Here is an 11,352-nt window from a genome sequence, read left to right on the forward strand (position 1 = left end):
TACCATTTCAGGCAAATGGCTGTCCAGTCTCTTCTTAAAAACCTCCAGTGTTGGAGCATTCACCACCTCTGGAGGCAGGTTGTTCCACTGGTTAATTGTTCTAACTGTCAGGAAGTTTCTCCTTAGTTCTAGGTTGCTTCTCTCCTTGAATAGTTTCCATCCATTGCTTCTTGTCCTGCTTTCAGGTGCTTTGGAGAATAGCTTGGCTCCCTCTTCCTTGGGGCAGCCCCTGAGATATAGGAACACTGCTATCATGTCACCCCTCACCCTTCTCTTCATTAAACTACACATACCCAATTCCAGCAACCGTTCCCTATATGTTTTAGCCTCCAGTCCCCCAATCATCTTTGTTGCTCTTCTCTGTACTCTTTCTAGAGTCTCGACATCTTTTTTACATTGTGGTGACCAAAACTGGATGCAGTATTCCAGGTGTGGCCTTACCAAAGCATTGTAAAGTGGTATTAGTACTTCACGTGATCTTGATTCTATCCCTCTGTTAATGCAGCCTAGCACTGTGTTGGCTTTTTTGGCAGCTGCAGCACACGGCTGGCTCATATTGAAGTGATTGTCTACTAGGACTCCGAGATCCCTCTCACAGTTACTACTATAGTAGTAATATACAGTTATACTAGAAGACCTCCAAGGTCCCTTCCAGCTCTGTTATTCTATTATTCCTCTTAGCATGGGAAGCAAAAGCATTAATAGGAACAGTAATCATTCATTCCCTTTAAATGTTGCGGAATTCACATGAGCAGTTTGGAAAGTGTTGGCAAGGTTTAAAAACAAGGAAACCACAATAGAATGGGGTGGGGAGTGGGGCAGAGAGGATGGGAGGCAGAGATAAGAAATCAGAAAGAATAGGGCAGGGATCTTCGAGCTTAGCCCTTGTATGATTTGTGGACTTCAACTCCCAGAATTCCTCAGCCAGCATGCCTGGCTGAGGAATTCTGGGAGTTGAAGTCCACAAGTCATAAAAGGGCCAAGTTCAAAGACCACCTGGATAGGACTTCAACAATTTCAATGCCTTCAAAATCCAATAGGGTGACTCACATTTGAATCTGAGGGGAGGCCAGGACTCTTGATCTCATTCTACAGTTTTGAATAAGGTTGCATTTTTTTCACTCAAGGAAAATCTTTGGATTTCTTTTTGCCTCTCAGCAGGGAGAGAATAAATGAACTCCCAACAGGTAGAAAGAGGAGTCCTGGCTGTGACTCATAGGAAATTCTTCAACGATTAGAATAGAATAACAGTGCTGGAAGGGACCTTCTAATCCAACTGCCTGCTCAGGCAGGAAACCCTGGCCTATACCATTTCAGACAAATGGTTGTCCAATCTCTTTTTAAAAACTTCCAGTGTTGGAGCATTCACAGCTTCTGGAGGCAGGTTGTTCCACTGATTAATTGTTCTGAGTAAATTTCTCCTTAGTTCTAGGCTGCTCCTCTCCTTGATTAGTTTCCATCTGTTGCTTCTTGTCCTGCTGTCAGGTGCTTTGGAGAATAGCTTGACTCCCTCTTCTTTGGGGCAGCCCCTGAGATATTGGAAGACTGCTATCATGTCCCCCCTCATCCTTCATTAAACTAGACATACCCAAGTCCAGCAACAGTTGTTTATAAGTTCTAGCCTCTAGTCCCCTGATCATCTTTGTTGATTTTTAAGTGCTTCTTCTAGGGGTCACTCTTAAGAGTGCACATCACCTTGTAAAGATGATTCTGCATTGCCCTTCCTGATTATTTCCAGGGGAATTTTCTCTGGTGCTGTTTCAGGTCCAGAAACCTTTGAGTTAAATGGCTGCTGAACGGCCCATGGGAAAGGAGGTTGATCCCTCTCCGGAGCTGCTGTTTGGGGGAGTCCACCTCAGAAGAGACTATCAGGTAAAGGCATCCTTCTAATGCTGTTTAATCTTCTGGATTTATTTTGTCCGAGTGTCTTTGGAGATTCTCAGTCATCCAGGTCATAGTTGTCCCAAAGATGCTTTGTCACGAGGCAACTGGACTTCCTTGTTTTTCCTTCAAAGACATTTTGCTTCTCATCCAAGAAGTTCTGACTGGAAGGTGGGGAATGGAAGGATTTATACTTCTTGCAGACAGCTGGTCATTTGCATTCTTGCCGGGGGTGCGGTTGGGACACAAAACAACCACTTCATAAACAAATGGCACAACAAAGAACAAACTCATCAGGACAAGATTCGGCAGTCAGTCCATCTGCGTTTAAAAGACAAAGGCCACACTTTTGAAGACTGCAAAGCCCTCATTTTGGACAGAGAGGACCGCTGGTTTTGAAAGAGGGGTCAAAGAGACCATCTGGGTTAAAACTGAACAGCCCTCTCAACCGAGGGGGTGGGATTCTACATCTATCTCTAGTGTACCACACAGTCCTTTCAGCAGTTCCAAGAAGGCTCCACACCCATTTGCACAACTTGGGTGACTCTGATGACACAGATAAAACTCCAGGTGGCATGGACTCTCTAAAAGAATGCAAATGACCGGTGGTCATTCCGTCTGAAATGGTGTAGGGTCTCCTGCTTGGGTGCAGTTTTGGAACAGAAGATCTCCAAGGTCACTTCAACCTCTGTTATTCTATTCTATTCTATTCCTATTCCTATTCCTATTCCTATTCCTATTCCTGTTCCTATTCTTATGCTATCCTATTCTATTCCTATTCCTATTCCTATGCTATCCTATTCTATTCCTATTCCTATTCTATCCTATTCTATGCTGTCCTATTCCTATTCCTATTCCTATTCCATGCTATACTAATTCTATTCTATTCTATTCTATTCTATTCTATTCTATTCTATTCTATTCTATTCTATTCTATTCTATTCCTATTCCTATTCCTATTCCTATTCCTATTCCTATTCCTATGCTATCCTATTCCTATTCTATTCTTATTCATTCCATTCCATTCTTTATTCTATAAAAGAAAAGGGTTCTTTTCCAATTACTTCCAGAATGAGCAAAGCTGCTCAGCTCATGCTCTACCCTTATCATTTCCATAGATCTGAGTTGGAGTTTGGTGACCACCATCTCTCATGTCTCCACTGGATCTTCCTTGGTCTCCCATGACTGATAGAAGCACCACTTAACACAAGCCCCATACCTAGGCTTCCACCGTCTCCCCCTTTCACACAACCTCATCAGTCTGAGTAGCCCAGATGGGCTGCTCTCTGGCTACCAGGCACTCCTGCCTGCCAGACCTCCAGTTCACATAAGCAAAGAATGGACTTTCTGAATTTGAGGCTCCAGAATAGAGGAAGGGTGTTTTTATGACAAATAGTTCCTGGTTTCTCCCCCCCCACATTCTCAGATATAAGAGTGTCATCGATGGAATATTCCAGAATATCTACTGTCTTTGGTGGAAGAATAGCAACACTTAGGCTTCCAAGGAAGGTAGGAAAATCTTTCCCTCCTTTTCTTGGCAGAGAAGAAAGTTGAGGTTTTGCTTCTGTAGAATTAGCCAAACCCATGAAAGTTTATACCAGTTGTATTTTTAATCAGGAGCCTATATTTCTCTAGGGAAGTTATTCTCCTAGTTGAAAGTAGGAAGTTATAATAATAATAACAACAACAGAGTTGGAAGGGACCTTGGAGGTCTTCTAGTCCAACCCCTTGCTCAGGCAGGAAACCCTACATCATTTCAGACAAATCATTGTCCAGTCTCTTCTTAAAAGCTTCTAGTGTTGGAGCATTCACAGCTTCTGAAGGCAGGTTGTTCCAATGATCAGTCGTTCTGTCAGGAAATTTCTCCTTAGTTCTAGATTGCTTCTCTCCTTGATTAGTTTCTTTAAATAGGAATGAGAGTAGAAATAGAAAGTTGGAATAGAAGTAGGAATAGAAAGGAATAAGACTAGGAATAGGAATAGAATACTTTATTTGGCCAAGAGTGACACACAAGGAATTTGTCTCCGGTGCAGAAGCTCTTGGTGTACAAAGCAACAGAGGAATAATTATCATCATAATAACAATAGAGGGGGCAGTAAGGAAGTTAAGAAGGATAACAATAATGACACAGACATACAATATGGGTAAATAGATATTAGACAGCACTATAAGAATTAGGTGTTCAGCAGAGTGATGGCACAAAGGGAAAAAAACCTGTCCTACATCTTAGTTGTTTGGGCATTCCAATGCCCTATAGCGACATTTGGAGGAAAATATATTTTCCATTTAGATTATTCAACTGTTCCTTAGTAAGAAAAGTTTGTACAACATGCTGTTTTTGTTTCAGAATTCCATTTCATTTGAAGATGTAGCTGTGTTTTTCTCTGTGGAGGAATGGGCCCTGCTGGATTTGGGACAAAAAACCCTGTACTGTGAAGTCATGCTGGACAATGCAAGGAACGTGGCCTCTTTAAGTAAGAGAATCTGTTTTTCTGACCTTAAACTGCCGTGGGAGGTGTTTTACAGCCAGACATAAGCAGTTAATTTCTTTCTCAGAGGAAATAGTAGAAGAGAGTGTCCTTCGCTGCCTTTCTACTTTCTGTTTTGTTAACATATGGTCTAAAACCTCTAGCAATAGCAAGAGCTCTTAGACTTATATACCACTTTATATACCAGTGCTTTACAGCCCTCTCTCTAAGTGGTTTACAGAGTCAGTGTTTTGCCCCCAACAATCTGGGTCCTCATTTTACCCACCTCGGAAGAATGGAAGGCTGAATCAGCCTAGAGCTGGTGAGACTCGAACTGCCGAACTGCTGGCAGCTGTCAATCAGCAGAAGTAGCCTGCAATATACTGCATTCTAACTACTGCGCCACCACGGCTCACTAAAAAGAGAAAAAGGGGTCCTCTCATCTAGTTTCCAAATCATGTCTGTCCTACTTTGTAGGTAACATTAAACGTTCTCTTCCTCTTTTTATGTCATCTGTCTGTAACAATGGCATTTGGGAACCTGATTAATCGCACAGGAGCATCACAAGGATGTGACTGATAAGAGAATTGGCCTGTCTGATGGGATGGGTATTCAAGACATGGGACATTCTACCCAGATGGCTCCTCCTCCCACTTGCTTCCTTTTCTTAAGCTAACTCAGACCGAGAACCACTTTTTTTTCCAAGGGAGATCTTCCTCATGAAAAGAAAGCTGGACCTCAGTTCTCAGGTCCCGACACTTTCCTTTTTTCAGATGAAAATTAAACCAACATGTTCTCCCTTATCAAGTCCATTAGCAAACACGGGCTCTGTTCAAGACTCCCTCTTGCTTCCTTGGAACTGAGTCTGAACTAACGGCAGAGGTGATGGTGTCCCAAAGTGGGACCCAGGAGGATAATTTTCCTCAAAGAATTTAGGTTTGCATTTTGTAGAATCCAGGGCAAGAGAGAAGCCCATAGGAGATCTTACATCAACTCAATACAAGTGTAGACCCATGTTTTCAACACACTCGTGACAGAAGCAGGGAGAAAAATCACAAAAAAAGAGCTAAAAGGAAGAAGAGATGGTCTTGGATTTTTGGTAATGTTCAAATGAGGAATGCAAGATTGATGCTTGATCCCATTCATAATTCAGATAGTGCCAACTTTTCTTTTCTTTTTTCTTCCTCTTCCAAACAGGTGATGGATGGCAGATGCAGCATTCTGGCCAAGAGGCAGTAGCACCTTTTCCAAAAGTTATGGAAAGGATGTTTGGAAACAAAAATTCTGAGGAAAACCAGTTAAAAGGGAGGCTGGAAAAATGCTCTTCTTCTCATTGTGCAGATGACAGTGTCTTCTTGGCTGAAGGTGACCACCAAGAAAAAAGAGCATGTCCACAGTGTGGAAAAGTACTCAGAGATGAGTTGGAATTATGTGACTGTTCCAGAAGCCACACGGTGGAAAAACAAAATAGAAGCAGGAAATGCTCCAGAAGAACCATTCCTCTTACTTTATGTCACAGAATACAAGCTGGAGAAGAATCATATAAATGCCCAGATTGTGGAAAAAGCTTCAGAGACTCAAGTCATCTTACTTTCCATAAAAGGATCCACAAAGGAGAAAAACCATATGAATGCAAGGAATGTGGGAAGAGATTCCAGCTTGCCACAAGCCTAACTTCCCACAATAGGATTCACACAGGTGAGAAACCATATGAATGCCAAGATTGTGGAAAACGCTTCACTCTCTCAGGTTCCCTCACTCAGCATAAATGGATCCACACTGGAGAGAAACCGTATAAATGCCAGGAGTGTGGAAAGAGCTTCACTAGTTCAGGATCCCTCACTCGCCACAAAAAGATCCACACAGGAGAGAAACCATATCAGTGCGAGAACTGCGGAAAGAGTTTCAGACAAAAAATTCATTACATTGTACACAACAGAATCCACACTGGGGAGAAACCATATAAATGTCAGGAGTGTGGAAAGAGTTTCACTTCTGAAAGGAATCTTATTTCACATAAAAGGATCCACACTGGGGAGAAACCATATAAATGCCAGGAGTGTGGAAAGAGCTTCAACAATTCTCAGATCCTTACTGATCATAACAGGATCCACACAGGAGAAAAACCATATAAGTGTATGGAGTGTGGAAAGAGATTCCGTTCTGCAAAACCCCTTACTTACCATATAAGGATCCACACAGGGGAGAAACCATATAAATGCCAGGAGTGTGGGAAATGCTTCACTATGTCGGGTTCCCTCACTTCTCATAAAATGATCCATAGCAGGGAAAAACCATATAAATGCTCGGAGTGTGGAAAGAGCTTCAGAGACTTGAGTTATCTTACTTCCCACAAAAGGATCCATACAGGAGAAAAACCATATAAATGCAAGGAATGTAAAAAGAGTTTCCGTTTTGCCAGAAGCCTTATTTCCCATAATAGGATTCACACAGGTGAGAAACCATATAAATGCCAGGATTGTGGAAAGTGTTTCACAGATTCAGGTTTTCTGGCTTCCCATAAAAGTTTCCACACCGAGGAGGAACCAAAGAAATGTACGGAGCATGGAAAAAGTTTAATCACCTGTAGTGTGGTTTGTCAACACAGGTGGATCCACACAGGGGAGATATATAAATGCAACGAATGTGGGAAATGCTTCTCTAATTCAAGCTGCCTTTTGTCCCACAAAAGCATCCACACAGTGGGAAAACGATACAAATGCACTGAGTGTGAAAAATGCTTCATTAATTCAACTACCCTGACTTCCCATAAAAGAATCCACACAGGGGAGAAACCATATAAATGCATGGAATGTGAAAAGAGTTTCAGAAGCAGCAGTCATCTTAGTCGTCACAAGAGGATTCACACAGGGGAGAAACCACATAAATGCACTGAGTGTGGAAAAAGCTTTATACAAAGTAATGCACTTAATAAACATAGAAAGAATCACTCAGGGGAAAAAACTGGTAAGCTTGTAGACTGGAAAGGGTTTCTGCATTTCTAGAGAATTCATATGATCCTATTTTAAAACCATACAAATGCATGCACGGACTGTGGAAAAGGCTATAGTAACAATGCCAATCTACTTCCAATATTTCACACAGAGAAAAACCATATAAATGTAAAATGTGGATCAGGTTTCCACAATAGTAGAATTGTTCTTTCCCATAAAAGCATCCATACCAGAGAGAAACCATATAAATGCCTGAAGTGTGTGAGAGAGCTTCCCAACCAGGAGTGATCTGGGTTCCCACAAGAAGATCCACACTGGTGAGAAATCATAAATATACTGTGCGTGGAAAGGAGTTACTCAACCAGTCAAGATATGGGCATAGGGAAATTAGTTTGTGAGAAACTTACAAAACGTAAAAATAATACAACCCCGAAATGAATTCTGTGACAAAAAGACTACATGTAGTCTGCCATTATTGAAATTAGGACTGGTAACTCCATCGCTAAATGATATTGTCATTGAGTAAAGTAACACAAGGCTGCGTTGGACTGATGTCAGTGATTCCACTGTGGTGGTTAACCAAATAACTCCAAGATAAGCACGACATCACATGGACATGACTTTCGATTTCCTACCAACTTCCCATTGACTTTCCTTCTCAGAAGCTGGCTGTGACCACAAGAATGAGATAACAGACCTAGGTTCAAGAACAGGTTGTAAATGCACTTTTTCAGCATTGTTATTATTTTGAACAATTGCTGAACAAAGCACTCGGCAGGAGAAGAACGACTTGCATAATGCTTGTGCTATCCCTGTTGTTGTACAGACTGCTCAATACAAAAGCTGTCAACATTGTATTGACTCTTCGTCAGTTTTTGGGAATGAAGAAAACACCATGCTGGTTGCAAGGCAACCTTGCCTTTGCTGTCACCGCTGTAGCTTACTGAATAAAGATGTATCATTTGGGTTTCTTTCTTGCTTTCAAAAACATAATTATTTTAGGTCAGTCTCATAACTTCCATTCTATTTCTTTCTAAATGTACTTTGAACACAGAGTAGCAAGAAAGGAATACCGGTGAAGTTCCAGAGTTACAAAGAAGATGAACGCTTTCCTTCCCAAATAATTTTCTGTACTTAATTATGGAGCCATGTTTGCATCCCAACTTTGGGTGGAAGTCCAGCCCCATAAGTACTTAGGGATGCAATTCAAAGCAGGGATTCTCTGATTGGAGAAAAGTTGGAATCATTATTGATTGGTCCAATGTTAGTTTTCCCTAGTTAGAAAAGTACCTTGTGATGAAAGATGACTGATTGTAGTAGCTCAGCACTGGTTTAATTTCGAGTTTTGTTTTACTGTTGCTGTCCCCCCCCCCCCGCCGCCAAAGAAAATGGAAATCTTTTACTTATACTCTGCAGACAGCAAGGTATTTAATAAGCATTCAGGAATGGAAACCCAGTTTATGAAAGATTGGATGGATTGGTGACAAAAACATATTTCAAGATAAACATAAAACTCATCAAGAATTGAAAATTGTCCAAGTAGTGACAAGTATTTGATCAAGAGCTTCATGCAGGTGTCTCCTAAATCTCCAAGAAGAAGCAAATCTTTAGGTTTGGCTCCCAGGAGGCTCCATCTTGAAGTGCATTGTTAGGTTGAAATGGATTCGTTCTGATTGAGCACTCAGAAGTTAACACTAATTGTATCTAAGAGCTTTATTATGTTTTTATGCTGCCATGCTCCACAAGCTCTCATTGTAATGTACAATTAAAACCAGGTAAGCATATCTGATACATACACTCCCTTCAAGAGCAATTTGTTCAGGTAGCATTCCAGTTCATGCAAAACAGCTGAAACTTTTAAAAACTCAGTTCCCTATAAAGTAAAGTTTCCCCCGCACATGCGTGCTAGTCGTTTCCATCTCTAGGGGCCAGTCCTCATCTCCGTTTCAAAGCCGAAGAGCCAGCACTTGTCCGAGGATGTCTCTGTGGTAAATGTGGCCGGCATGACTAGATGCCAAAAGCACATGGAACACTGTTACCTTCCCACTGAAGTGGTTCCTATTTTTCTACTTGCATTTTTACATGCTTTTGAACTGCTAGGTTGGCAGAAGCTGGGATGAGTAACAGGCACTCACTCTGTTATGTGGCACTCGGGATTCAACCCGCCAAACTGCCGACCTTCTGATTAACAAGCTCAGCATCCAAACCCATTGAGCCACCACGTCCCTCTTCAGTTCCCTCTATTAGCTCCCAACTAGCTAATTTTTTTCAAAGCAGTAGTTTACCAACAATCTGGCATCATTTACATATTGAGAGCATCTCACCCAGCTTTCCCAGTAATTACATCTAGCTGAATGAGTATCTCCTTGCAATATCAAGTGGGACTCTTCTGCCCTTTTCCTGAAGAAGCAATCAGGTAAGCCCTAGTGGACAATCACTTAAATATGAGCCAGTAGTGTGCTGCAGCTGCCAAAAAAGCCAACACAATTTTAGGCTGCACAAACAGAGGGATAGAATCAAGATCATGTGAAGTGTTAATACCATTTTATAATGCCTTGGTAAGGCCACACTTGGAATACTGCATCCAGTTTTGGTCACCATGATTTAAAAAAGATGTCGAGACTAGAAAGAGTACAGAGAAGAGCAACAAAGATGATTAGGGGACTGGAGGCTAAAACATATCGGGAACGGTTGCTGGAATTGGGTTTGTCTAGTTTAATGAAGAGAAGGACGAGGGGTGACTGATATGGTATAGGGCAGGGGTAGGCAATCTTGGCTCTTTTGTGACTCATGGACTTCAACTCCCAGAATGGCTCAGGAATTCTGGGAGTTGAAGTCCATGAGTCATAAAAGAGCCAAGGTTGCCTACCCCTGGTATGGGGTCTCCTGCTTGAGCAAGGGGTTGCATTAGAAGACCTCCAAGGCTCCTTCCAGCTCTATTCTTATTGATTGATTGAAAGAAATTTGGTTGCAGGAATTGGGTATGTCTAGTTTAATGAAGAGAAGGACGAGGGATGACATGATAGCAGTGTTTCAATATCTCAGGGGTTGCCACAAAGAGGGAGTCAAGCTATTCTCCAAAGCACTTGAGGACAGGACAAGAAGCAATGGATGGAAACTAATCAAGGAGAGTTGCAACCTAGAACTAAGAAGAAATTTCCTGACAGAACGCTTAATCAGTGGAACAACTTGCCTCCAGAAGTTGTGAATGCTCCAATACTGGAAGTTTTTAAGAAGAGATTGGACAACCATTTGTCTGAATGGGGTTGGACTAGATGACCTCCAAGGTCCCTTCCAACTCTGATGCTATTCTTATTCTATTCCTATTCTATTCATCTTTGGCATTTGGCCCAAACACAAAATTATAATTAAATCAAGTGAAATTTGAAATACAAAATGTGCTTGGCCTTGCTTCCTCTTTAATGTATAAGTTAAATTAACCAAACCCAAGTCCTGCAGCCGTTCTTTGTATATTTTAGTCTCCAGGCCTTTGATCATCTTAGTTTTATAAATTTGCCTGAAGTTGTCAGTCACACAGCCTTGAAGCCAATTCAGCTTCCCCCCCATCAATCTCTTCTGTTGGAAACCATTTGGGACGGTCACAAGAGATTACATGAACATGGGAACCAGCAACACTCATAAGTGAAATGTTACAGGCCAGCACAGTAGCTGTTATTTTCATTGGCGCTATCCTGTTTTAAGCCAGGCTTTAAATTCAAATTCCTGCACTTCTCCATTTTTAAATAATTGCTTATATCAGGTTTTCCCTTTTTTTCCTCTCCTCTTTAGCAACCCTTCACTCAGCCTTGTTATTAAGGGTTGCCGATATGCAACGCTGCAAATGTACATTGGCACTTGAGAGCATGTGTGCACAATAGAGGGAAAGCCAAAGGAACATCGGTTCCAGCGAGTGAGACTCTATGGCTGCTTAACATCCCCAGAAAGGGAGAGGAAGGGAGAGGGAGGCGGCTACTGCCTCTTTCGGGACCAAAGACAAACATCCGGCCCAGGAATCCGCGCCCTCCACTGGATAGGCCAATGACTTCAAT

The 11,352-nt window shown here is 41.8% G+C and overlaps 1 protein-coding gene across 1 annotated transcript; it reads left to right on the top strand.

Moving 5' to 3' along the window:
* The first annotated feature begins 1,266 nt into the window (after positions 1-1,266).
* On the top strand, positions 1,267-8,158 carry LOC308661734 (uncharacterized protein). The gene is made up of 3 exons (XM_081316903.1): positions 1,267-1,872; positions 4,229-4,355; positions 5,547-8,158. The coding sequence occupies exons 1-3, from the start codon at positions 1,786-1,788 to the stop codon at positions 7,352-7,354; spliced, it is 2,022 nt and encodes a 673-aa protein (XP_081173029.1). The 5' UTR covers positions 1,267-1,785; the 3' UTR covers positions 7,355-8,158.
* The last annotated feature ends 3,194 nt before the right edge of the window (positions 8,159-11,352 follow it).

This window comes from Vipera berus (genome assembly GCF_964194415.1).
Source record: "Vipera berus genome assembly, chromosome: 2".
NCBI classification, from domain to species: Eukaryota; Metazoa; Chordata; class Lepidosauria; order Squamata; family Viperidae; genus Vipera; species Vipera berus.

Bases quoted from the DNA above. Each gene is read 5' to 3' on its own strand.
- LOC308661734 (XM_081316903.1), top strand. From the start codon at position 1,786: ATGGCTGCTGAACGGCCCATGGGAAAGGAGGTTGATCCCTCTCCGGAG. The intron at 1,873-4,228 runs GTAAAGGCATCC...TTTTTGTTTCAG, and splicing joins ACCTCAGAAGAGACTATCAG to AATTCCATTTCATTTGAAGA. The intron at 4,356-5,546 runs GTAAGAGAATCT...TCTTCCAAACAG, and splicing joins AAGGAACGTGGCCTCTTTAA to GTGATGGATGGCAGATGCAG.